This window comes from Podarcis pityusensis, assembly GCF_964106645.2.
Source record: "Podarcis pityusensis genome assembly, chromosome: 16".
NCBI lineage: Eukaryota > Metazoa > Chordata > Lepidosauria > Squamata > Lacertidae > Podarcis > Podarcis pityusensis.
Window position 1 is genome coordinate 39,674,120 of NC_138041.1, and position 27,406 is coordinate 39,701,525.

Sequence of the window (27,406 nt, forward strand, 5' to 3'; positions counted from 1 at the left end):
TGAGTGCCCTCCAAGGGCTGCTCCACACTTTCTCCAGCCTGCTGCTTTCCTCCTATGGAAAATGGCAATTCGGGTTTGCTCCGATTTTAAGCTTAAGAATGTGTTTTTAATGAGCGGGGCAAAGGGAAAACCACTCGGACCTAGGCCTAGAAACCGTGGGTCAAGCAGAAAACTGCTGCCCCCCATGCTTTCTAGGCATGGGACAAGCGGAGGTGTGGATGAGCCCTAACACAAACACACGTGCACACCTACCTAGCTCACTTATACACTGTTCCACATGCACGGTGCACAATGCACACAGCTGGACTAGGTGAGCCCACAGGCTGCCCCGTTAGCAGGGACAGAGCTCAGTAGAAGAGCACCTGCTTTGCAGGGAGAATGCCCCCAGCTCAATCCCCAGCATCCCCAGGTAGGGCTGGGAAAGACTCCTGGGCTGAAACCCCGGACAGCTGCTGCCAGTCAGTGTAGACAATACTGAGCTAGATGGACCCAATGGTCTTACTCCATGTAAGGTAGTTTCCTATGCTTCCCACAACCATGCCTAAGTATGCCACTGATCTAAAGAGATCCCATCTGTTTTCCCTAATCAATGCTGGATGCATTGAATGATTGGTTTCTGAAAGAGCTACGTGGCTTTAGAAGATGGTTTTAACCAAGCTGGGATGTCCAGCATTCAATGCACAATTGAAAAGCCTGATTGCCCAACCACAGAGCTAGTGTTGCCCAGCGGGGAATACAAAATGGGTGGAGTGGGGAGGCGGGATCAACCTCAGAAACTCCCGCTGGACAGCCCAGCTGCTGCCTCCATTACCTCTGCTCCAGCTGTTCCCCTTCTCGATACAGGATGGGATATGTGGCATTTCGCACGTGATCGGCTTCTCCCACCCCATCTGGTGGAGAGACGGGCTCTATGCAGTTGTTCGGAGCAGGTGTTCTGATCTGCTCGGGAGACCTGAGGAAGCAAGCAGCAGGACTGTGTGAACCACACGGCTCTCTTTTCCTTCTGACACAGAAGAGCTGGTGTAGGTAAAGGGGTGGGGTAGAAAAACCCCAATTTTTAGAGTGGGCAGAAAAGTGACAGAATTGCACTGGAAGAAATGGACAGTCGCTATGGGGAAGGCTGGGACAAAACAACACCACCCCACTCCTGCAAGGTTTTAAACAGTCTGGGCTTTCCTCTCCATATCCTATTGTGATTCCCTTACGTTGAAACGGGACACTACTATACAGTATGAGTGTGATTGTGGTGATTGGTGCTCTCAATCAAAACTTGCAAAATGATTTCTGGGGAGAGAAGGGGGAAAGAAAGAATAATGCCAGTTCCAATTACTGCTAGTCTAAAACAGACAAGAGCTTCTATTGCATCAGAATATAACCTGTAGCTCCAAGTTCTGCAACTGCTGGGCCTTTTGAATGAGGTGCTCCCTAATCGCTGGCTGGTGCCGCTCACTGGAGCAACACTCAGAGGGCATTCTCCAGTCCGTGACATCTGTGCACGGAGTTCGTAAGAGGAAGGCGTGCAGATGGCATTCTCAGTTGTTGCTCCACATCTGTGGAACTCCCTTACTGTTGAGATTCGGTACAAGAGGAAGGGCTGCAGCTTTGCACGCAGGCGTCCCAGGTCCACTCCCCGACACCTCCAGAGGACTGCCTGAAATCTCGGAGAGCCACTGACAGTCAAGTATTCTTCACAGACTCCACATTAGCAGCTTACTGTGCTCCTATGAAACTTGCCGTGGGGGGTGTATGGAAGGCAAGGAGGATGATTCAGCTCCAAGGATCCCAATAAAGTCCCTTCTCTATCATTCACAGATTGGGAGGGGGCCTGGTTCTAAGGTTGAGTGCTGGACTGCGATTTGCAGAGCTAGAATCCAGCAGACAGGAACTGCATCCAGCTTCCTTTGCTCCTGGGGTAGGAGCAGGTGAGGAGATGTGTGGCAGCTCATGGATATTGCCTCTCCCAAGGTCCCCCGTTTCACTGACGATACCTGTGCTCCTTTGGGTTTGGATTCTATATCTGCCTGAGCTTTGGACACAATCTCCCTAATCTTGAACCCCATTTGCTTCAGTGGAACCCTGTGCCTTCCCCTCTCGCCCCAGCAAAGGGACTTCCAACTCCGTAACTTTGGCTGGAACACACCAGTAGTATCAGAATAGGGCGAGACAGAAATGCAAGCAGCAGGCAATCAATGGCAAAGAGACAGGGACGAAGTGGGCTCACCTCTTGCTTTCTTCACTTTCGGGGGAGATTCTTGAAGCAGGGATGTGCTCCATTTGCTGCTGCTGCTGCTGCATGTAAGCCTCACTAGGAGTTCGCCGAAGATCCAGCACAGACCCTGGGAAGGGGTACATAGGGGTCTGGATGTGGGAGTTCAGCTGCTGGGGATGATGGCGCGTATAGTCTTGGGTGATAACCTCCTGCAAGAAGAGAAAACAGCTCTGCTTTTGTCTTCAGATCATTCCTTGTGCGCTCCAAGCAGCCTGCTATGAGGGAGGCTGAGGATGCAGGGGGCATGCGAGTGCTCCCGCTCCAAGGCGCTGTGTGAGCACCAATTGTGCGGGTGGTGTGCTGCATTCTGGCCCATGCAGGTGCTGGAAGGGGATCTATGCACTTCCTCCTCTCTCTTTTCTGGAGGCGGGAACTCAAAGGGCTGCAGGGTTGCAGAGCCAGAAGAGATTCCTCACCAAAAATGTAGTAGGGAAAACCAGATCTCTTATTTGGATCACTCTCAGGCAGTCCTTTCCAAACTTGCACTTTCCTCAATGAGAGCCTGTCTGCCCACTGCGGAACAATGTCTGGACTTTGGAGTGTGCTCCAGGGTAGGGTTTATCAACTTGAGGTCTAGGGGCCAAATGTGGCCCTCCAATCCTCTATCTGGCCCTCAGGACTTTCCCCAGATTGCACACACCTCGGCCACACCCCTCAAATCACATTTGTCTGGCTGGGATGCATCACGGGAGGCTGCCCAGAAAGGAATGAAAGAGATTCCTACCCCTGGTTCTAAGGTTGAATGCTCTTGTGCCCACTTGGGCCTTGGCACTGCCCTGTGTGGACTGAGAGGGCACAGCAGAACAGAGCTGGTTCCCTGCTTATAGCTGTGCGTGGCAGGCAAAGATCAGCTGCAATGGTGGGCAAGGCTGGCTGTCAAGGAAACTTGCCTGCCATTCCAGAGCTGCTCGCCAAGGAACCCCTGAGCAACTTCCAGGGAGCTCCAGGGCTCACCAAAACACACAGGAGGACATTTTCAATTCACAAGCAAAGACACTGGCAGCACCCACACTTTTGCCTAAAATGACATCAAGCAGGCACCTTCGTTTCGGAGCCCGCTAAACATCAGGAAAAGCTTTCTGCCAGTAAGAGCTGTTTGACAGTGGTACCATCTCCCTCGGGAGGTGGCGAACTCTCCTTCCTCAGAGATTTTTAAGCAGAGGCTGATGGCCACGGATGCTTTAGCTGAGAGTCCTGCCTTGCAGGGAGTTGGGCTGGATGACCCTCAAGTCCCTTCCAGCTCTATGATTCTAAACTTCATTGTTTGGCTGACTCTACCCAGGTGCTTAGAAAGTTGAGGTAACTTCAACCTGTTTTAGTATTATAACCTTTGTATGTTTTAAAGCAGGGTTGTAATTTTTTCTCAATTTTACTGTTTTATTGTTTTGTAAACTGCTTTGAGGTTTTTCACAATCAAGTGGTGTATAAATTTTATGAAATAGTAAGTAAATAAATTCACATTTTTGCCAGTCGAGTCAGTTATTTTATGTTGTTAGCTGGTCCTACATAACGCTCTACAACTGCAGGGCAGTTAATACTCTGAATGAAAATGTTTTATCTGGACGAGTCAGCCATGCCACAACCTCCAAGTCATTTATTCTGAGCTTAAAAGCAGAGACAAAGTCTGCTCCATGGATGAGTCTTGGAAGGGGCTGCACGGATCATTCCTTCCAATAGAAAATGACTGTGCTTACAGGAGCTCTGCTTAAACCTAGCCTGGGATCGCGAGGCTTTGTGTGCTATGGACACTTTCCAAACAAGCACGGCTTTAGCACTCCCCATCCAAGCCTGTGCAACATCCATTGGGAAGCTAAGTGACTAATGCTAATTACATTGATATGCTGAGCCAACGTGACGACCCGCTGGTGGCCTTTGGCGCTCTGTGACCCTTGGAATGGCTGGCTCGGAGACTGCCGATCTTCAGGGAGCTGGTGGAGCTGCTGTATTTGTGAGATTTCTGCTGCGGAAGGCTTAAGAGAACCTATGAGGAAAGAGAAAGGTGGGCAGAGCAGCCCAAGAGGAGTTAAGACACCTGAAATTCATCTTGGTCAGATGCTTGCTGCTTCTTTTAAAATTCACATAGGCCATCCATTTCCAGTGCTCTCACCTTTCCTTTAAGTCAAGAAAAATAATCCCTTACGTATAAAGCGAGCAAAGGCAGACAGGCAAAAACCGAACGACAAGAGCCAGTGATGACATGTCAAACATTTTAGAGGTGACAATTTGATCTGAAGATTGCAAGCAGTAGTAAAATCAATGCCACGTGCTGACTAGCAGAGATAGCCAACATGGTGCCCTTCAAATGGTGTGGACTCCGAATCTCATCAGCCAACATGTCTGCTGGTCAGGAGTGCTGAGAATTGTAGTCCAGAGCACCTGGAGAATGTCAGGTTGGCTTGTTCCTGCTATTGGTTGTGCTTTTGGGCAAAGAGGTGATGCAACCAATGTTCACTAGGTGTATGGTGGCCCTTTCCAAGAAGTTCCCTCACCTGGCTGCTTCAGCCGCGGGTCATGCTCCGCCCCGCGCCCTTTCTCAGCCTCCTGGGATGGCTTTGCCCCTTTCTCATGGAGCGTGCTGGGTGAGCTCACGGGACTTATTGCTTCTATGCCATCAGGGCTGTAGCTTCCATGGAAACCTGGAAGGCATGAAAGAGAGCAAAGGGTCTTTTAAAATGGCAACAACACTCTTTCCTTCTAAGCACTAATGCAGCAGCTGCAAAAGATTCACGCTGTATTTAACAGAGGGATGGACAAAAGAAACCCTTAAAAGACTTTCCTGACAGCCATAAAAGCCTACAACTGGTTTCCATCCCTGCTCGGCACCTGGTGATTCAAAAGCAATTTGTCTCTGTGTTCTAAACTTGGTGGCACTTACTGATGGGGAAGGAAGGTGAGGAAAGGGGCACAGGGGGCAAATGCGCCTGCTTCTTAGTGCTTCTTACCTGAACAGAAAGCCAGAGGCTGACACACCAGGAAGCCAAACTAAGTAGAGAAGCTGTAGGTATAACGTGTGGCTGCTCTCAAAGCAAAATGCAACTTAAAGAGAGATAATAATCAAATCTCACAGAATCTAGTTGGAAGCAGGGAGCCTGGAGGTCACCCAATCCAACCCCCTGCAATGCAAGTGAATTTTCTGTCACCTGTGGAAGCATCTGCATCCTTACATCTCAAAGTGCTTTACTCCCTAGATCTTCCTACTTACAGCTTTGGCTTTCCATCAGATTTAGTTGGTGTGCCAAGCTGTGCCCATATATAAAGAAACTGGACCTGGCTGCTGCCATTCATGCCCTAGCTACACCCAAGCCAGATTGTTACAGAAGTTTTTACTTGGAGCTGCAATTGAGAAGTGCCTGGGAGCTTCAGCTGGTTCATAACACAGCAGCCAGAGTGATGCCTGGCATGAGCTGGTATGATCATATTACCCCAGTGGTACTTTCCGCTCAAAAGCTTGGCAAATCACTTCTAGCCTCACTGATGTGGTCCAAAGGAAAGCAGAGCTATACATTTGGCACTAACTTGGCTGCAGGAGTTGCCGGGAAAAGGCAGACAAAGCGCCATCCTTAGGGATTCCACTCCAGATTTGTGTAAGGTTAACTCCTTAGCCTTTTCTTCTCTCAGAGGAGGTTTAGGATCAGTTTTCCTTCTCCTAGGTGGGCTACCTGTTTGGCATAGAGGCTAACCTTTCAGAGGCAGGGAGCAGGACGGTTGTCACAGCCCCTGGTGCCCAGCTGAATTATGCAGGCAATAACCTATGACAGGGATGGGGAACCTGTGGCCCCCTCCAGGATGTTGCCCCAGCCAGCATGACCAATGGTAACAGCTGTAGTCCCACGACACCGGGAGGCACATAGGCTCCCCATTCCTGCCCCACGACTGCCCAATGCCAAACACAAAATATACATGCTATGATCCATATATATCATACAAACACTGAAAATCATGCAACTTATTCAAAAAATGTAAATCTTTGGAATTTGGAGCAGAGAATAAATTAAAGCCCCTGAAAACAAAACTCCACCCCAAAGTATCCATGCAGCATACAGTACTGTTGCCCATTACACTCTCATTCATGTTTTCCTTCAGCCACTTCCTTTTGCCCGTCACAATCACAGCCATGTACCAGGAACTGAATGATATGCATAACAGCAGCAGCAACAAACAAAACCAAACCCAAGAAGGCATGTAGATGGGCAGGAGGAGAAAACAAATACAGGAGTAAGCCTTCATATGAGACACCACATGAAATAAAACAGGCCGTCACCACAAATGCAAAAATCAAATTTAAAAAATTGATGGGTGAGAAGGGTCTTCGGGGGAAAAAAGGTATTTGTGTGTGTTTTAAGGCCACAAACTTGGAAGAACCGCCCCGCTCCCCCTCCAATTTCTTACCATCGCTATTGGCGTCGTTACTTAGCGAGCTTCTCTCTCGCTTCCCCTTATCGCAAGAAATTTGACGCATGATAATCACATCTATGAAGCTGGCCGCTGTCATGGTGGTCTTACCGAGTGCTCGGAGCTCCTGTTCCTGTACTGAAAAGGTTTTACTCTTTTCTCTACTGGGCTGCTCACTGGCCGAAACTGCGTGCAGCGACTGCTCCAGGGGCGGGTGGTGCTGAGGGTGGCTTTTCCCCTGTCCTCTGCTATACAGGTGGGTTGGACCTGGCCCAGAGGAGGACAAAGGCCTGGGCTCCATGGCTTTAACGGGTGAAGGCGACTGTTCCAGGCCGCCCCCAGCAGGCAGCTTGGAGGAGAACAGGTTGCTGTCTGCCTGAGGCCGCTCCGCTTTGACATCCTGCGCTCTGGAGGCCTCCTTCTGCATGTGGGCAGGATCCATCATAGAGGTATAGCTGTCCAACCCACCTACGGAGCTGCGCAGTGATGATACCGAGGAGTATCCTGAGGAGCGAACTGGTGATGTGGTGGTGGCAGAGGAGGAGGTGGATCTGAAGAGCAGAAGGCAAAGTAAGAGACCTGTGGGAAGCTTTTTGGGTGGGGGCAGAGGTGGATTTAGGGCACAACTGTGGGTTCCCCGGCACAACTGGGCAAGCGCTAACTCGGCTTCAGGGAGGAGACATGAGGGCTCTGGCAGGGTCCTAGAGTCCTCCCACCTCCTTCCCAAAGCCTAGTTAGCACTTGCGCAGCTCTGGGAAGGAGATGGGAAGGCTCTAGGACCCTGCCAGAGCCTCACGTCCTCCATGTATTTATCCACCCTTTTGGAAAGCCATCTAACCAACCAGCAATCAGAACCTCTTCGGACAGCAAGGTCCAAAAACTAATTATGTACTATGGGCTGTATCTAGTGCTAGTCCTACTCAGAGTAGACACATTGACATTAATTGCCGTGAATATATCAGGCCCATCAGTTTCAGTGAGCAACACCAGCATTGGGATATAACTTTATGCAAATAAGTAATTCCCTTTTGTTCCTCTTGGACCACTTGTCCCCGACTCTTGAACCTTGAAGCCCTCCAGATGTTGTCAACCTCCAAGTCCTGTCAGCTCTGGGCAGCAAAGCCAGGATGGTGGGGAGTTACAGTCACAACAACACCTGGAGGGCCATCGGCTCCCCAGCCCTGTTCTAGTTTGAGGGGAGAGGGAGAAAAGTCTTCCATGCTCCCCACACAAATCATTTTTTTAAATGGTGGCATATTGATTATGGAATGCTCACCCCTTGAGAGGCCTTCATAACCTCCTCTCTGCTGGCTTTTAGGTGCATGTGGAAGCTTTATTTTTATTTTCTTTGCCAGACTTTGAGTGTTATTTTTCCTGCTGTTCTGAAGTTTCATTCTGACTCTGTTTCTGTAGTTTCCCTGTTCTCTTCTACAGTATTTTTTCTTGCTTTCATGTAGGATTTGCATTTTAAATGGTTCTTGTATGCCCCCCTGGGGACCCTTTTAGGCTGAAGGGTGGGCTTTGAATGTTTCAGGTATATATATGTATGCTACAAACCTCTGCCACATCCCCCAAGTGCCACCTTAGCCGTGACACTAAAATGTCCTCTTTGCAACATGATCTGCACCCAATGCAATTTCCTCCCTGCAAGGCCCCAATCAGCAATGTGAAATGTAAATCGACCTGTGATCCTTGGATGAAGGGCAGTACAGAAATTTAATAGATAAAATGTGCTGAGCAACCCTGCCCATGGCACGTCAGGAACCAAGAAGGTTGTTAGCGCATCTCTGACATACCGCAGAACTGAGGGGGCAAGGTTCTCCGAAGGGATCATCTTCATGTTTGTGTTATGCAACACGCTGGGGCGCTGCTGGATGTTCTCCTGGGTGCGGGGCGAGACAGGGGAGTGCTTGTGATTGTGAGAGTGTGACTGCCGACTGCTGCTTTGGTCTGTGCCTGCCACAAAACACAAAGAAACACTGTGAAAACTCTAGATGTGGAAAATCCAAAACAAATAACAGTTGAACAAGAAAGAACTTAACCAAGTCCCTGCCAGGCACCTCCACCCGCTGTCCGTCCCCCCAGGTCACTAAAGGAATGCGATCCAACCTGGTCTCCAGATGGGGGCATGCTCCACAGTGGTTGTGGCTGCTAAGACCGACTTCTTGCGCTCCTTCTCACGCTCCCGTTCACGGTCTCGTTCTTGCTCCCTTTCAGAAACTGAAGGTCCTGTCTGCTTGGTCAGGTGTGTGTGGCCTCCTATGAATCATTAAACACACAGTCTGAACATGCTCAGAAAGCAGATGTTTTGGTCTGAATATTAAAGCAGCTATTCTGCAGGCCCCCTGCCAGCAGCCAAAGAAAACTGCAGCCTGAAACATCCGAGGACACCCAGGTATAAAATGACATACTCATTTTAAAGTACTGCAATTTTAGCCCCTTAATTTTGCTTTGTGTTGTTGTTTCTTATTTTCCTCCTCTCCATGTCCCTTATGTTCTTCTAGGCTGAGAGTGCACATGTGTGTGTGTTAACTTAGGCTCTTAAAGAAGCACCTAATGAATTTCAGCAACATATCAAGAATCAGCCTACCTGGGGAGATTGGAGAGCTGCTGTGTCGGCTAGTGAAAGCCTGGGGGGCACTGTGGATGTATGTGATCCGGTCAATGGAGGCGGCAGAAGTGCCCGGGGTGGGGGGCACAAGCACAGGCAAATGTGGCACTTGAGACAGGTCAATTATTCCTGCTAAGAGAATGGAGGGGGGAGAGACGGTTAGGAGAAGTAATATGCCTTGGTACTAGAAGTGCAGTATCAAAAAAGCAATAACCTCTTGTGGCATTGTACGACACTGTAGTCTGTGCTGTGTCAGCTGTGAAAGGATGCCTTAATCTGGACAGTGGGTACCACTTTCCGACTTTCCTGTGTGCCCCATGCCTCCTGCACTTTTTAGGGAGAGCCATCTTCTGAAAGCAGCAAGTTCTGTCCCTGTCACATGGTATCACATCACCTGAAGGGCAAGGCCAGCTGCCCAAACTGCCTGCAGCTTGTTCAGAACGGCAGGCAAAGAAGTGGGCAGACAAAACACAGTGAAGAACCTCTCTCTTGTCAGTTACACTTAATGCAACTTGGCAATGCAGAACAGGGAAAACTACAGGCCTGAGGAAAGGGTTGCTGAAGAGTTCTAGGTAATGCAAAAGCTTCATCACCAGAATTACTGGTGCAGTTAAGAAGCACCATTGGATCCCCATGATCTGCATGCATCATGTGAAACATAAAAAATGTTGCAGCTGATTGATGCCTTCACCAGTTAATGTTGCCAAATCAGGCCCTTATGCCTGAAACGTGCTCCATGTTCACAAAGTCCTCCTAGTCTCAGCAACACAGAGAGCCCTATGACACCTTGAATCTAACCAGTGAATTGGGGGAGATACTTTTGCACGCTTTGTCCAGCAATGGACCAAGTCTGGCCCATGGAAACTTATGCTATAAACAAACATGGTTCTCTGAAAGTGCTTCAAGGATCTCTCTTGCTTTTGCTGCAACAGACGAACACAGGCACCTGCCAGAATTTGCCACACAACCCCAAACCTATTTTCGGACCTGCTGCATAATTGAGGGCTAGCGAGGGCTCTCGCGGAGACAGGCCACGTAGCAGGTCTGCCCTCTGGGCCATTGCAGTGGCAGCCGCAGCATTGTGGTGCATCTGTTGGGAGGTGATGTAGTCGTTGATGATGGTCTGCCTGTTCTCCATGGCAGCTGTATCTGGGTAGCCGCGGATTAGGTATGGTGGGTAGAGATGGGGGTACGTAGGGCTAGGAGCGAGGTGCCTTGGCAAGTAATAAGCGGCTGCTGGACAGAACAGAGAAAAGGGACAATATTAGCTTTTTCACATGCTGTGTGTTTTCTTCAGCAGAGTTTGTCTCAAAACAAAAGCACTTGGAGGACAATTGGAGCCATCTCTGCTCTACTAGATCTCTTAAACTCTCTATTTTTGGCTTCTCACTGTAAGTTCACCACTACCACCCATGTCCAAACTCTTCTCCTCTTTACCTGAACTTTGCCACCCCCCGTTCTTGCTGCAACTATCCCAGGGTGTCTGAAACCAGAGATATTCTTCTTTACTCTGCATGTTGCTAGAATGGCCTCAAACATCTCCCAATGTTCTCTGTCCTTTTCCATTGTCTGTTAAATTGTTCTAAACTGAACAATGCATCCAGATTCTTAAGAACTAAGCCAGTCGAATCTGTACAGAGAGACTAAGCTGTGTAATTCTGGCCTAGATAACTCAGCATATTCCAGCCATGGTGATTGTTTCACTGCTGCCATTTTCTTAACCTAAGACATGTTTACCTGCTTCCAGGGGGATTCCTCTGGGAATAGCTGCTGGGTCAAAGGCCAATGGAATGTGTCCCCTGTACAAGTCCACACCACTCACTCCCCGGAGCAGGTGCTCATATGGAGAGATAGGGGGGTGGTGGTCTGCAAGGGTAGCATGAGGCGACTTGGAGCTGGCCATTTCTCTTGGCGTCGCGGTGATCTTTCTGTCCTGGGATACAGGCTTTCCAGCAGCAATGCTCCCTGTCAAAGTAAAAATGGTTTGTTACAAGAGCCTCTGTGGAAACGCCCTCGAGATCTCAAGCCATTCTGAGACAAGTACCTCCCTTTACCTGTTAGATTTGACTGTTGGCTTTTTTGGCTAAAATGTTTGTAAAAGTTGAAAATGAAAAATGAAATTATATATAAAAAAGAGACAAGCAGAAGAGGTACTGGAAGAGGTTATGGAATTCCCCCCCCCCCCCGCCCATAAAAATAAAACTACCAAGACGAGAAAACACACAAAAACAACTATTGATGTCTCCAATATCAGAAGTTGAGATTGGGGAAACAATCTCAAATACGGCAAATGGTAATGCACCAGGGCTAGACAGCTTTCACGTGGAATGGTATAAAACATATACTGATCTCCTGTCACCTAGATTATATCAGTTACATGATGAGATATTTAGAGAAGGAATCAGCTCAACATTATTCAACCATGCTTACATTTCTGTTATTCCAAAGCCTGGCAAGGATCTGATGCAATGTGCCAACTATCACCTAATTTCTTTGATAAACATTGATACGAAAATCTTAACAGCAATATTGGCAAATAGACTGCAAAGAGTAATACCAACTATTATTAAAAATGACCAAACAGGGTTTATAAAGACGAGACAAGCTGCAGATAACATCAGGCTGGTAGTGGATTTGATAAATTTAAAGAGGAACAGTGAAGATTTAGCTACTGTATACTATCTCTAGATATGGAAAAAGCTTTTGATAAGGTCCACAAACTATGTGTGGAAAAAGTACTACAAAAATTTGGTTTTCCATTAGACTTTATGAAATGGATAAACATATTATATTGCTCCCCTACATCTAGATTTAAGACAAATGGCATAATTTCTGCACCTTTCACATTATCTGGAGGTACTAGGCAAGGCTGCCCACTTTGCCTTTGCTTTTTAACATCTGTTTGGAGTCCCTGGCATGTACTATTAGACAGCATAAGGAAATCTTTGGTGTAATTCATAACTCATTTGAATACAAATTTGGTAATGTTTACAGATGATATTCTTCTGTTTATTACGAAACCTCACAGTACTATTTCAATATTAATGCAAAATATAGATTTTTTGGCAGTATCTCTGGATATACTATAAACTGGTCCAAATCGGAGTTGATGTTAATAGGAAATAACTTTTTGGTTCAACCGTTTAAACAATACCAATTTCATATTTGCAAAGACAACAGTAAATATCTAGGCATATTAATACCACAACTTATCTAAATGAGCATAATTAAACATCAACAAAATATATCATGAGGTATCAATAAGACATCGACAGATGAGAGTCATTGAACCTGACTCTATGGGGAAAAGTCAATGCTCTTAAAATGAACATAATACCTAGACTACTTTATGTCTTAAGAAAAATTCCAATTCACACGACAAACAAGTACTTTCACAAAATTAAATCTTTTATTAGAAAATGCCTTTGGGGCTCTTCAGTTCCAAGAATAACTATGCAAAAAATGCAAATACTGATAAAAGATGGAGGAATTGGGATCCCAGACTTAGAATTGTATCAACAAGGATATTTACTGTCAGGTACACTATTCTGGAGACCCACAACTGAAAACAACTGTCCAAAATGGGCTGCTTTGGAATATGTAGCACCTCTAGAGAGATGCAGCACTTCTAGAGAAACGGCGTTTCCGTGCGCTGCTCTGGTTCGCCAGAAGCGGCTTAGTCCTGCTGGCCACGTGACCCGGAAGCTGTACGCCGGCTCCCTCGGCCAGTAAAGCGAGATGAGCGTCGCAACCCCAGAGTTGGTCACGACTGGACCTAATGATCAGGGGTCCCTTTACCTTTACCTAGAGACATGGGCAGCACTCGGGTCTAAATACATTAATACTTAAGATGCTACTGAAATAGTAACATCAGTTCGAACGATATGGCACCATATGTCCCCAAATTACAAATTTGATTTTTTCTCCCACGACAAAATGACTTTGTGGGGAAACACGTCTTTAAAAATCGGGAAAGAAATGATCGTATGGAAGAGGTGGATGAATTTGGGTATACGTTTTAATGGACATGTACACTGGTAAAGGCTTTCTGGGAAATGATATATAATGAACTAAAGAAAATGTTTAAAAATACATTTGTTAAAAAACCAGAAGGCTTTTTCCTAGGTATAATAGGTGAAGAGTTACCAAGTGAAGATAAAAGACTTATGCAACGACAGCAGTGAGAATGCTACTAGCCCAGAAATGGAAGGAAGGTGAAGTACCAACAAAAGAAGAATGGCAGATGAAACTGATGGAATTTGTGGAGATGGCGAAACTGACGGGGAAGATCCGAAACCAGGAAGATCAAGTATTTTCTAAAGATTGAAGCAAATCTGTAATTTATTTAAAGGACCACTGTAAACAGTTAAAATCACTGGCAGGGTTGTAATGAAAATTGTAATGTGGATTTTTTTTACGGTAATTATGGATATTTAATAGATGGATAATGATAAAAGATGCAGCAAACTTAATCTTAAACATGGAACCCATGGAGGGAGGGAAGGAGGTCCGAAGGTTCAAATGTACCTTGCATTTTAATGTTTGAAATGGTTATGTTAAAATGTATAAAATATATAAAATTGTGAATACACCCACCCACACCCACACCATATTTTTCGCTCTATAGGACACACTTTTCCCCCTCCAAAAATGAAGGGGAAATGTGTGTGCGTCCTATGGAGCGAATGCAGGCTCCTTGGCTTCAGCGATAGCAACGCAAAGCCTCCAAAGCACAGAGGGAGCACTCCCTCCGTGCTCCGGAGGTTTCAAGGATAGCCGCCTGAAGCCTTTGGAGCGCAGCGGGAACTCGCACTGCGCTCCGAAGGCTTCGGGATATATATATATATATATATATATATATATATATGTGTGTGTGTGTGTGTGTGTGTGTGAGGGAACTGCCATCAGTGCCGGAGGGAGAGAGCAAAATCCAGAGGGATTCCAGAGAGCGTCCCGGGATTGATAGAGGCAGCCCATCTTCTGGGGAAGAGAATCAGCGTAGCACCAGTGGAGAAGGGGGGCAGATGGGGGAAGCGGCGAGGCGGTCCCATGACTCCTTGCCGGGGACCAGCGGGGAGAGTAGGGGTCCTCCGTTGCCCACGCCCTCCCTGCGCAGAAGGCTTCCGCGCAGAGAGAGTAGGTGGAGACTAGGCGTCACAGAGCTTCTTTGCTGGAAGAAGTTTAAGAAACGACCACTGACGGATTCTGCCAGCGATTGAGACAGCCACGGGTGAGTGGCTGTCCGGACAGAAAGGGTTCACTCAGGCAACCCAGCCAGGTGTGGCACCAATTTACGCATGAGCAACCCCTAGAACCACTACTATATATATATAAAATTTGGGTATATTAATGTTAGACCAGCTGATAAATGAAGAGGATGAATATTATATATACTCCATCTTAAGAGACAAATACAGATTACCTACAAATGCTCAATGGCAATATCTCCAGATGAAACACTTGCTAACCACCATCTACGGACCAGGAGCTTTTACAGCCTCAGAGACCCCAGAAATATTGAAGCAGTTGATTAATTCTTACGCCACAAAAAACTGGCCATCAACATATATAAATCTTTGTTATTAGCAAACCAAATTGATATACAGGTACTGAAGGAGGTTTGGAATAAAGAATTAAGACATCTCAATTTTGACCTTATACAACAACAAAAAATATTTAGAATATACTGGACCCCATTATGTTTAAAAAAGGGCTATCTAAGGTATCTAACTGTTGGAGATGCAATAGGGATAATGCTTCTCTAAAACATGTTTTTTCATTGTCCTATACTGAAAGATTTTTTGGCAGACGGTAACTGAAACTATCAACAGAACTGTACGGAATAACCTTACATTTACAGAGCAGAATATCTTCTGGAATTATATACCCAGCACCTGGAACCTTACAAAAGGACAATATGACCACAGCAAAAAGACTGGTACTGATGAATTGGAAAAATAAAAATGCAGCTCCCTTCTATGACTGGATTGAAGACTTGCCATGGACAAATTCAATGATATTTGGAATCCATTCTTACAAATACTGTAATAGGTTAAGATCTGGTGAAGTACAATACAACCTTGTAAAATATACAGTTTGGGTCCCCCCTCCCCCCTTTATTTCCCCTTCTATGCGGGTTCTGTTTTTCTTTTTCTTTTTCTCTTATTTACGTCTCATCATGTTTAGTGCACATATAATTATGCACTCTTAAAACTTTCAATAAAGATGTTTTTAAAAAATTCAAGACAGAAGGCATGAAAACAGTTTCATTGCATTTAATAATAAATAGAAAAAGAGAAACGAGCCCTTCCTCCTGCTACCGACAGGTATGTTATCACAGCACTTGAAACCTATTGTAAATACTATCATTTTGTTCTTTGGATAAAAGAAAACAGCAATACCATCCTTATTCTTTATTTTTTAACTTTTCTCCAGATGGAACACTAGTTCTTGCCTCTGTACAGCAGGATTTAACATCCCTTTATTTAAATCCATGGCACACCCAATTCAGTTAGAATTCCCACAAACACAAGATCCAAAGTCACCCCTTTCTATTTCTTAACCTGATAGCTTCTGTTGATGTTAACCTTTCATTCATTCTGTTAAACCTTGGCTTTGTGGCAGTTTGATAACTAAGTACAACTAAACCAAACATAACAAGAACCCTGCTGGATGAGTCCGAAGGCCCATCAAGTCCAGCATTCAGTGCTCACAGTGGCCAACCAGATGGCCTCTGGGAAGCCCACAAGCCTTCTGCCTCTCCTGATCTCAGAAGAACAGCACCTCGGATTCTGGAGGCAGTACATAACCACCAGGCCTTCTAGCCATTGATGGTCTTATCCACCTCTCCCAACTTTCAGCTGCACTGGATAACTAGTATTACAAGAGAAATCCATTTTTTGCCTTAGCTGCTTCACACCGTGTAGACAACTTCATTGAGCTTGCCACCTGAAACAAATCTGTTCTCATCAACAATGCAGTTCATGCACACTAGGGCATTGCTTGGAACTTGACCAGGCTATCAGATCTCTTTTGAGAATGCTATATATTATTCACCCGATACCCTGATTCAAAGGGTCAATTCACATCCTTTCCCCCAGGTGTAATTTAATGTGCCAGACATGCATTGTACCAGGACAGTCACTAGAGAGCCAGGATTGGCTGTGGCTCCCTCCCAAGTAAACACCTGAGTGAGTCACAAACCCAGGTTGGCTATCAAGTGTGGAACACAGCCGCCTGTGCCATTTAAAGGAGCTGCTGTGCCCTAGTGTTTCTTTCCCACAACCCTACTGGATCACCTTAAAGGGAAAGACTGGTTTGCAAGTCCTTCCTTAACAGGAGTCTTGTTGTGTTTCAATGGAGATGACGTGCAACAGAGAGCCATAGAAAAAATGCCTTCTAACAAGATCAAACCAATTGCACGCCTAGCTCAGTTTTGTCTACTCTTTGATCAGCAGCAGCTCACTAGGGTTTTGGGCAGACTCTGATCTGCTCATTTGAACTGGAGTTACCAGGGACTGAACTGGTGACATGCAAACCATTTACATCGGCCATGGGGAAAGGAGACACAGAGAAGCCAAGGGGGGAAGTGGCACAGATCAGTGAGGGCTGGGATTTGGCTTTTGTTCTTTTGGCAGAAAGTATGGAGCCAGAAGATCTAGTAGGTTTAAAAGGAGCATGGGGAATGATTCTGTAAACATCTAAGGAAAGCGTACACTGAATGTACCCTTGCCTTATATATTCTGTCAGCAGACAATAGGTGAATGTGAAAATGAAAGTGTGTGTGTGTGTGTGTGAGAGAGAGAGAGAGAGAGAGAGAGAGAGAGAGAGAGAGAGAGAGAGAGACCCACCCAGCAACCATGGAAAGAATTAAAAACATGCAAGGTGAAATCGAAGGCCAGATGAGGCTGACAGCGCCCTCCTCCTCCTGTCCTGGGGAGCTGGAAGCATTTTTGCAACTTGCAGCTGGAAAGATGACAGGCTCTTTACATTTCCCTTCTCATTTGGCAATGGCACCTCAACTTTTAAATACTTCCCTTGCCAGCCCCTCCTGTTTTGGACTGAACAAAGCAAAAAGAGCTTGTTTGAGACTGAAAGGAACTGTGCCCATTTCCCAAACCTGCTCTTATCTGAACCAGTTTATAACAAAGCCTGGAGTGTGACCTGGATCTGCCCAATGAGAAAGACAGTTTGGGTTCTGCAGTCATACAAACACAGCGGCAACAGGCCCAGAATAGGCTGTACACCAAGGCTTGCTTTATTTATTGCTCATTTGACTTATGTATAGACTACCCTTCACTCTACGGCCTCACAGCACAAACAAATCACAAGGTCATCAAATGATCAACCAACACGATAAAATATTACAATAATAGAACAGGCACGCCTGAAGGATATAAGAGCAGGTGATGAAATTATCCAAGTGGTTCCAAATGTCAATCCCTCCTGAAGACCTGGGGAAATAGCTGCTTCTTTTGCTGCCAATGAAAAATTAGCAGTATCTGTGCTCACTGCACCTCAGAGAGAAGGCTTGCTCACATGCTGACACCCCTCTACCTAGATTTCTCCTGGCAGCGGGATCACTGATCGTAACTCAGAGACAGTTCATATGGAAGGAGCCACTACTTGAGATATTGTATCACAAGTTATGTAGTGCAACATAGGCATCTATGGGCTTGGAATCAAATTGGCAACCACTACCATTATATGGATTCGACCCAGACATCTCCATCAGCACTCTGGTTGCTGCATTCTGCACTAGTTGCAGCTTCCAGTTCTACTTCAAGGGCAGCCCCACATGGAGTGCACTGCAGTAATCCAAACTGGAGGTTACCAGAACCGTGGCCAGGCCTTCCCAATCCAATGGTCACAGCTAGCAAACTGGCTGCTGCTGGGATTAGGCACTGAAGTCAACTCAGCTTCAACTGGCAAAGCTAGATTGAACTGTACCCCCAAACTACTCAGCCTGCTCTTTCAGGTGGAAAGCAACTCCATCAAGGGCAGGCTAAATTCCAAATCCACAGTACTGCCATCTTGTCTGGGTTCAGCTTCAATTTATTAACTCGCCTCCTGGTAACTGACCAACCACACCGGATTCAGGTGTATCAGAGAAAGAGTTGGGTGTTATCTGTATATTGATGATGCCTTGTTCCAAATCACCTCATGACATCTCATAGTGGCCTTGTATAGCAATATTAATCCTTGAGGGACCCCAGTGAATAGTTCCCATAGGGTCAAGTAGAAATCTCCCACTGCTACTCTGTCTAAATAATCATGGAGGTGGGAGTGGAACCACTACAATGTGGTGCCCCCAACTCTCTGAGTTGCTCCAGATGGCTGCCATAGTTGATGGTGTCAAAAGTTGTCAAGAGACTGAGAAGAAACAAGAAGGTTTTACCCCTCCCTTCCTCTCCCTTTCCCAACAAGAGTCATCCATCAGGGCAATGTTGTTTTAGTAGCATCATGAACAAGATGAACAGGACACCACAGAGTGGCTGGTCTGGAGCAGGATTGTCCAGCGGCCTGGCACAGACTCAGCACTAGATTCCACAGTATTTCCTGCGCCACAACTTAGGGCTTATCCACACTTGCCTTTCCTCCATGCTTTCCAGGCATGAGCCATGCTTTAAAGCTCCATGTCCAAACATCATTTTTTTTTTTGCTCCAGTGTTCCCTGCAAAAACCTGTTCTTTAAAGTTGAACTGGAGCAAATAGCAATCTGTGGTAAACCTGGACTGGTGTTCTGATGTTTGCTCTGACTGAGTGCCGAAGAGTGGGTTTTCGTGAGGAAAACTCTGGGACAAACAACAACAATGCTCAGTTGTGAGCTTTTAAGCCCATACCTGTGCCTGGAAAGAGCAGGGCAAAAGGAAAGTGTGGATAAGGCCTTAGTGCGCAAGAACCAAAACAACCCCAAGGCATGGTGGGCGGCTGCACAGACTGGTATTGTTTCCTGCTCTAGACTCATTGAAAAAAGTTGGATGCTGTTGGTGGAAACAACCAATGCATTTTAAATAGGGCGGGGGCACCCCTGATAAATTCCATATTGTGTGTATGATTTTTAGAAAACCCACCCAGTACACCTGAAGTTCCAGCAACACAAATATTTCTGAGTACCCTCCTGTACCCGGCAAACTCATTTAGCATCAGAATATGATTAACCTGCACCTTAATACTGCCTTTGTTTTGTACCCACATGCCATTTATGCGGTGTGAAATAATGATGAAGGCTTTTTGAGGTATGGCGTTTAAATATCCATGCCACTAATCTGCTTTGCATAAGCCAGCGATGGGGAACCTGTGGCCCTCCTGGACTGCAGCCCTCAGCACCCCGACCACTGGCCAGGCTGGTTGGGACTGTTGTGAGTCCAACAACATCAGGAGGGTAAATGGTTCCTCATTCCTAGCATAAGCAGCACATCGATACATCTTTAGAAATACAGTAATTATTTCCAGAGAAAGAGTTCATATTTGCTTTCAAAGTCACCCCCAAATTCTACAGTCTTGCTAAATTACACCCCTGGCCCGGAATGTAAAACAAGTTTAAAACTGGGAATCCTCCAAACCTCTTGGCTACAATCTGCCCTGGAATCTTGCTTGCAGAGGGCCATATGTGTACATTACATAAAGGCCAGCCAAGAGAATCTTCTGTTCTTAGAAATGAACAAGATACTTCATTTAACAAATATGTTGATTCTCTTAAGGCAAGGGGGGTGTCACAAACTAATAGGCATAAAGACTGTATTCGTAGGGAGAATAACCGTGCTAATCTTTTTCAAATGCATTGGTCAAGTCTGGAAGAAAAAAATAGGCTGACATAATGAAGTCTCCCTGTTTATGCAGAAGTGGATCGTGCAACTCTGGGAGTAGAAGCCGGCTCTTCTAATATGACTGACAGCTTCCTCAAAAGCAGGTGGAATGTGCAGCGACCACCCGCTAGCCAAACACTGCTAAAAAGCAGCAGCAGCAAAAGGGGCAACTTTCCTCTTGAAAGTTATCATGGTGGTATGGACAGTAACATACTGGGTCCCGCCCAGAGCTACTGCTGATTTGCATATGCTAATGAAATATGTATACATGCAAACTTGGGCTTTAATGCCTGGACTTAAATGCCACAGAAGGCTGTATGCTAACTAATTCCTCGTTCAAATCACCCCAGATAAGCTATTCAATTAATCTGCACTGCACCACAGATCAACCAAAACCAGTTCCTTTTTTCATTCATTTACCCCAATTAATGTACCAAACAACCCTGTTCCAGATAAATTGAATTTCCTTCAATTACCCCTATTTGTTACCCCCTAAGCCATAATTAGTTAATTTATTTCCCCAAATATCCTACCCAGTAAACCTAATTACCTCTGGTTCAATTCTCCTTGAATTCAATATTACCCAAGAAACATTCAGGGCCTGTCTGGGGGACTGTGCCCCATAAGCTCACCCCTGGGCATGTCCCTGGTTCCGGTGCCTCACAACCTGCCTGAAACGTACAACCTGAAGAAGCCCCCTAATCCACAGCCTGCAAAACAGGACCACTGACCTTCATGCTGCCGCGCGCTTGGCTCCCTCGTGGAGACTGGGGACCCTCGGTGCAAGTGACTGCTGAAAGCCGTCCCATGGGCTGCCTGGTGGTCCTCATAGGCAAGAGGGCTGTGGCGAGGCTTCCCTGCTTCAGGCACGATCACAGGGGCTCCTCTGGTGATGGAGCCGCCAGAGTTTGTCACTGGGCTGGGCCTGCTTTTCAAGCTCTCCTCGTAAGCACTTTTTAAACTCTCCCCATAAGCTCTTTCCAGAGTCCTTGGGTCCTGCATGACATCCAGGGAATGCAGGGGATGAAAAGTCCTCCCCGGGCTTCCAATAATGGAACGGACATCATGCTTTTTGGCACTTGCCGAAGCGTTGCTGTCATATTTCAGCGGGGTTCCCTGGGGGGACAAGGTGGGAGACAAGAGAGAAAGGTCAGCAAGCTGGCAGGAAAAGGACAGCAGCACGGAAGGTCACAAATGGCTTTCTGAGGCTGCTGCTGGCATTCTAGGCTTCGCTTCGACAGATGAAAAGGGGGTGGGGGAGACACACTGATTCGTTTATTTTGTCAGTTAATTCCCATTTGCAGTTTGCCAAGTCTGTATGAAAATTGAGGCCACCGGGTTATAGCAGAGGAGGGATGGGATGGGATGCAGGGCTGCCACTTGCTCTGCTGAGAAGTCAGGCTTCCCTCTCCACCAACTGCTGTCCCCTGGCAGCCGCCATTCCACCAGGCCTTGGCAATGGAGGGAAGAGAATGGATGTCGGGTCAGCTGCCCTGGCAACAGTGCAGAGACCAGAAGCTTTCGGTGCCTCCTCTCCGTGAACTTTTCCACCCCAATTGGTCATCAGAAGAAAGTGTAACTCTGAACTTGTACCAAAGTTTGTTTATCTCCTACTCCTTCAATAATGCATTTTCTTTTTGTGTCATGTTGTAAGCTTGAGGGCAGGGGTTATCTTTGTTTAGCAATCTGGGAGCCCATTTTGGCTAAAGAGCATAATAAAATTTATTTAAATAAATAAATAGCATCCGCTTCCTTTGGATGCTCTTTCCCATCTGTTTTCAAATTTTCCACTTTCTGGGAACACTTTCCCACACTAACATCATTGCTATGGAACCCCTATTACCTGTCATGTTGCAGAGGATTCTGGTACATCTTCTAGCCCCACCTTTCTCAACCTTGGGTCCCTAGATGTTTTTGGGACTACAACTCCCATCAATTCTAGCCAGCATGGCCAGTGATCAGGGATGATAGAAATTGTAGTTCAAGAACATCTGGGGACCCAAGGTTGAGAAAGGTAGTTCTATTTTTATCATCCCTGATCACTGGCCATGCTGGCTGGAATTGATGGGAGTTGTAGTCCCAATAACATCTAGGGACCCAAGGTTGAGAAAGGCAGGGCTAGAAGATGTACCAGAATCCTCTGCCTTTCTGGCTAAAGGTATAAATACCTGCAGTGCTTTTTTAGTAAAAAATGTTTAGGGGTACTCTCATTTTCCTACTCATATTGAAATACTGCCCCTCAATGAGGCCAAACTTAGATTCACAAAATGTTTAGGGGTATGCGTACCGCTGCGTAACCCCAGAAAAAAAGCACTGAATACCTGCAATAAACAAACTCTGCTTTGACTTGATGTTTGAAATGACAAACCATGGTTTGAGCTAACTAATTTGATATGATCAAGATGCATAAATTAACACACTGTTATCACAGCAACTGGAATGCCCTGGTTTTCCCGTACATTTGGAAGCTCAAACCACGGCTTGGGTTCTAAACTATGGTGAGCACAAACCATGGTTTGGTGTGATATCTGCATTGAGCCCCATGATCATGTCATATGAATTGAGAATGGACCTAAAAACACATTCAACGTTTCTCCTACAGCTCCACGTTGCAAGGAAAGATCAGAAGCGATGGTCAAACTGGCTTTGAAGGAAAGATGTCCAGTGAGGAATCCATGACTAGGAACACTGAAATCACCACTCTACCTCACAACTGGTGGTCACTTACCACCTGAATGATTTATACCAACCAATAGGTTATTCACCATTCACCATTATAGCTACCAATAAAGTAAGCAGAAACCTTAGTATTAAGAAGAGAAGGACATATATTTCATTCTTCCTCTAGGGCAGGACATAATGTGTGATTGGCAGGGAGTGGCGAGAGGGACTGCTAGGCAAAACCATAGATCTGCAGGCCTGGGAGCAAAGGGTCCTCCTGGGTCATTAAATGAGACACCTCTGCCAAGGGGAAACAATCAGCTCTGTATAAGAACAGGTGGAACCATTTGAGGCAGGATGCTTAATACACACATCCCAAAAATGTGGCATGAGGTAAAGTGGTTAGTCACTCTCAAGGAATATCGACATACCCACCTCATCTCTCCATGGGAACAAAGCACATTTGTAAACAGCCCTCACTGAGGCCCGGCATAGCTGCTATGGAAACCATCCAAATATTTTATCAGCCCACGCAGGAGACACAAGCCAAAAGCTGACTCATCATTAAATGAATCTGGATCTTCTTTGGTATTTTGCTTGAAACTTGTAGCAGAGGCTCAACTAGGAGAACTAAAGAGTGAGACCTGGGTTCAAATCACTCTATGGCCATGCTCTCACTTTGTAGCCTTGGAACAACTCTATGTCCCAATTTTAGGTGCAGTGCTGAGATAAATCAGTGGCTTCCTATCCTGGCTTGTTTTAACTAACTGTCACCCTCTGTTTGGAAGCAATAATAATAATAATAATAATAATAATAATAATAATAATTTATTATTTATACCCTGCCCGTCTGGCTGCGTTTCCCTAGCCACTCTGGGCGGCTTCCAATCAAGTGTTAAAAACAATACAGCATGACGAAGCAATGACGAATGGTGGTTATTTTAAAGCAGATGTCAAGACCCCGGAGTTCGCCACTGACCAGAACCCCAAGTCAGAAGCTATAGTGCTACTGACTGCAGATCCCACAGCACCAGGGCCCCTAAAACTGGACCCCCATGGGCACTTCCCCCTAGGCCTGGGCAAACTAGTGCCTCCCACACCACCTTGCCAGTCCAATGCTATAGGCTGAAGGTCATAAGAGTGCAGGATGAGTGCCCAACCTCTGGTCAGAGTGTTAATGTATTTATTATTTAAAGTATTTATATCCACCCAAAAGTCCTAGGATGGACATATTTGCAGCCCAAACAAAAAATTACAGCTTGACCCTAAGCAAGATTCTAGTTCTCCCAGAAGGAGTGTACAGCATAGGAGAGATGGGACAGAGGCAGAGGCCCAGAAGGCCTTAGTTCACCACCAACCCTCACTGGAAGAACCTGCTCACCAGGAGTTCTCCATAGCGCTGAGACAACCAGCCTGGTTTGCTGCCTTGCCTCCTGGGCTTGTTTGCAGGACCAGAACATCAGGAAGTGGACAATTCCAATCTCTGCCTCTAGTTACAAATAGCAGGAGCTCCTAAGCAACTGAGCAGAGAAGGACACTTGTGTCTTAGCATCCTCCCTACCCCAGTGCCTCTCTGTTACGGACCGTGTGGATACCTGGGTAATAGAGCCCTCCTTCACAGGCCTCGTCATCAGAGAGATGTCAGGCGTGCGCCTCAGCTCCTCCCTGGGAATCTCATGGATTGACCTTCCTGCTTCCTTCACAGTGGCAACAAGGCCTTCATGAACTGCTTTCATTTTCAACGGGGTAAAGCTCTCATGAGGCCTGACCTTGTAGGCCTCGGATAAGTCCCTCGGAGGTGTGCTTTCCCTCTTGAGCTGCTTAGCTTCTCTTCTGAGGTAGTCCTCGGAGGCTTCCACGTAAGATCGAGGTATCCCTGGGGGAACATACCAAAAGACAGAATTCATCATTGGGCTTCTTACAGAAAAGTAACTTCTGCAATTCTCTCTTTTATCCTCCAGATGAAGCACATCACACAATTTTCAACTCAACTAATTCAGTTAATTTGCAAAAAGGATCATACTTGAAGACCAGAGGCCAAAGCACAGCCCCGTGGGCAACAAACAAAATGGAACACTAAACATGCCATGAAAATTTCCAGGTCTAATTTGATAACATAGCCCAAAGACCAACATCATTATACAGTCTTTTCTAGCTCACAGAACTGACTTAAATCACTCTGCAGGTCAGATTGTGGTGAGGCTGTCATGAGATTGACTCCACCCCAATGCCAAATTTATGCACAGCCCTTTAAAGTGTCTTCACATGACTGGGACAGAGAACAAAGTCCTCTTCCCCTTACTCTCACTAGCTGACATTGTATTTATAGCCTCCTGAGCCTGAAAGCCCCATATTGGCACACTGCTTTATTATGGGAGGAAGGGGATTCGGGAAACATGCAGGGTGAGTGCAACTCATACCAGCTGCACTCCCCCTTTGTGTCTCCTGAATCCCTTTCCTCCCAGAACTTCCCACAAACTCCCAACAAGTCCCTCACCCTCCTGAAGAGATTATTCAGCTGTCATAGGCAGAAGGCTGGATTTGGCTGACAGACAACCTACTGCCTGACCCAAAACAGTTGCCAGAAAAGTAAACAACTACTGAATTAGGATTAGAAAGGAGATTATCAGCATGACAGGCTGACAAGTTCTGCACCCAGGTTAGATTTCCACGCTCCCTTTGCTACACACCTTGCGTGATGGAGCCCCGGATGTGATGCGGTTCTTTCAAATTGAGGGGACTGTGGCGGTCGGGTGGGATGGCTCGTCCCATTAGACCTAGAGTTGCCCCCCACAAGAGAAGAAACATATTAAGACATTTCAAAATGTGCACTTTTTATGCTCCTCTGTTCCCTCTGAGAACTTCTAGAGTTTCTATAACCAAAAAGCCAGACAGCAGAACTGGAATGAAGGGCCTTCCCCTCACACCTCGTTTCCACTGTGTTTCCTTTTCATTTTAATTGGACTGTAATTTGGAAACTCCCCCAGCTGTCTCCACACTGGTGCCCTCTAGGTCCTGCTGGCAGGGGCAGATGAAAGTCACATTCCAAAGAATCTAGAAAGCACCTGGCTGGCAAACGTGGAGTTGCAGCTTGTTCCTTTATTACTTTCTCTCTGTCTCCTGCCCCCACCCGACCCACTCATTATTAAGCACATGAAAGCACCACAAGCAAATTTTGAAGAGCTGCACACAGGCACCTTGCTTCTAATTTTGAAGAAATGTGGGGGTCCCCTTCACAAAGGTCCCCAGCAGCACAGAGGCCTCTTTCACAAGGTGCAAGGGAACACACGTAAATAACTTAGCCATAAACGCAGCGCCAAAAGTGGGTCCAGTGGTCAAGAAGGCAGTTTCTGCATGTGCTACAGAGGGAAGTGAGGGGGAGATGGGACTCGTCCACCTGGGAAGGGAGCCCATCTAGGAGAAGGAAAACTCTGATCCTAAACCTTTGCTGCCTTGTGGGCTATCTTCAGGAGAGGAAAAGGCTAATCCTACACAAATCCGGAGGAGTCCCTAAGATGGTTGGATGGTGCCTTGTACACCTCCTTCCAGCAACTCCCGCAGCCAAGTTGGCGCCCAACTTCTTGCTCTGCTTTCTTATGGACCACATCAACAAGGCTTGTCATCTGGGCAGCCCAGAACCTCCAGACACACTGCCTAGGCTTGTGCACCGAGGAGGTCACTTCGGTGCTGCTAACACAGCAGTTTGACTTCACCCCTGGATGCACACTCCATTGTCTCGAGACAGATGGATGCCAACAAGAAGAAGGGCAGGGCAGCTGGTGTCCTTCCACCAGTGGCCTAACTAGGACTGGGAAAGACACATTGCCCATGTGATCACATTATTAACAAGCATTTTCTTGCATGCATTCAATGTGTTGATGTATTATATCACTGCAATTCTTTTACTTGTTTTTATTTTCTATTTCTGTATTCTGCCATGGAACCTAATGGTGAAGGGTGGGCAAGAATGCTTACTAATAAATAAATACAAATCTTGGGACTGCACTGGAAGTAAATGGCTTCTGCACTGCTGGCTGTGCCTACGAAGAGGATCCCTCAAGTACTTCAAGAAGAAATGTAAAACACTTCTATATTCCAGCTTACAAAATACGAGTTAAAAAATTGATCGAGATTCTTAAGTCTTTTTGCAGCCTGAAATAAGGAAATAGGTAACCCAGGATCAACAGGGATGTTATATTCAGGTCTTATGGATAGCAGATTCCCAGCTTGTTTGATGTGCATGGAGGCTTATTGTGTAGGATGTCCAAATTAACATTCTCCTCCAACCCTTCCCCTTTCGTTCTGAATGGTTGATTTTAGATGAAAGGAAACAAGAGGAATGAAATAAATCCCGAGAGACAGAAAGCAGCACCAGATTAAAGGACACAGATGCATAACGCTGAATGTTTGGATGGAGTGGTCCATATGCCGCCATCAGAGAAGAAGGCATCAGCCACCTTTATTGGAAACCTGATGCACTGGAGAGAGTACATATGAATGGACAAAGATGCCTTAAATGGAGACTGGCCACTGGTCCATCTGACCCATACTGTCTACTGTGACCGTCAACAGCACTCCAGGGTCTCAGAGAGGGTTTTCCCAGTCACCTGCTACCCAGTGATCATTTTAATTGGAGATGTAAGGGACTGAACTTGGGACCTTCTC

General features: G+C 46.2%; 1 protein-coding gene across 23 annotated transcripts in view; it reads right to left on the reverse strand.

Moving 5' to 3' along the window:
- The window catches only part of NCOR2 (nuclear receptor corepressor 2), a 359,036-nt gene that overhangs the window by 13,536 nt on the left and 318,094 nt on the right, over nt 1-27,406 (reverse strand). For 18 of the 23 annotated variants that reach the window (XM_080985614.1, XM_080985620.1, XM_080985617.1 and 15 more), the window contains 13 exons: nt 25,432-25,518; nt 24,337-24,617; nt 20,812-21,196; nt 11,010-11,237; nt 10,260-10,508; nt 9,252-9,404; nt 8,771-8,920; nt 8,458-8,617; nt 6,659-7,212; nt 4,759-4,905; nt 4,102-4,250; nt 2,222-2,418; nt 812-952 (listed from right to left, as the gene is read on the reverse strand). In XM_080985614.1, the coding sequence (XP_080841740.1) occupies nt 812-952; nt 2,222-2,418; nt 4,102-4,250; nt 4,759-4,905; nt 6,659-7,212; nt 8,458-8,617; nt 8,771-8,920; nt 9,252-9,404; nt 10,260-10,508; nt 11,010-11,237; nt 20,812-21,196; nt 24,337-24,617; nt 25,432-25,518 (2,881 nt within the window). The remainder of the gene's footprint in view (nt 1-811; nt 953-2,221; nt 2,419-4,101; nt 4,251-4,758; nt 4,906-6,658; nt 7,213-8,457; nt 8,618-8,770; nt 8,921-9,251; nt 9,405-10,259; nt 10,509-11,009; nt 11,238-20,811; nt 21,197-24,336; nt 24,618-25,431; nt 25,519-27,406) is intronic. The other 5 variants (XM_080985608.1, XM_080985618.1, XM_080985615.1 and 2 more) reach the window with 5 other exon arrangements.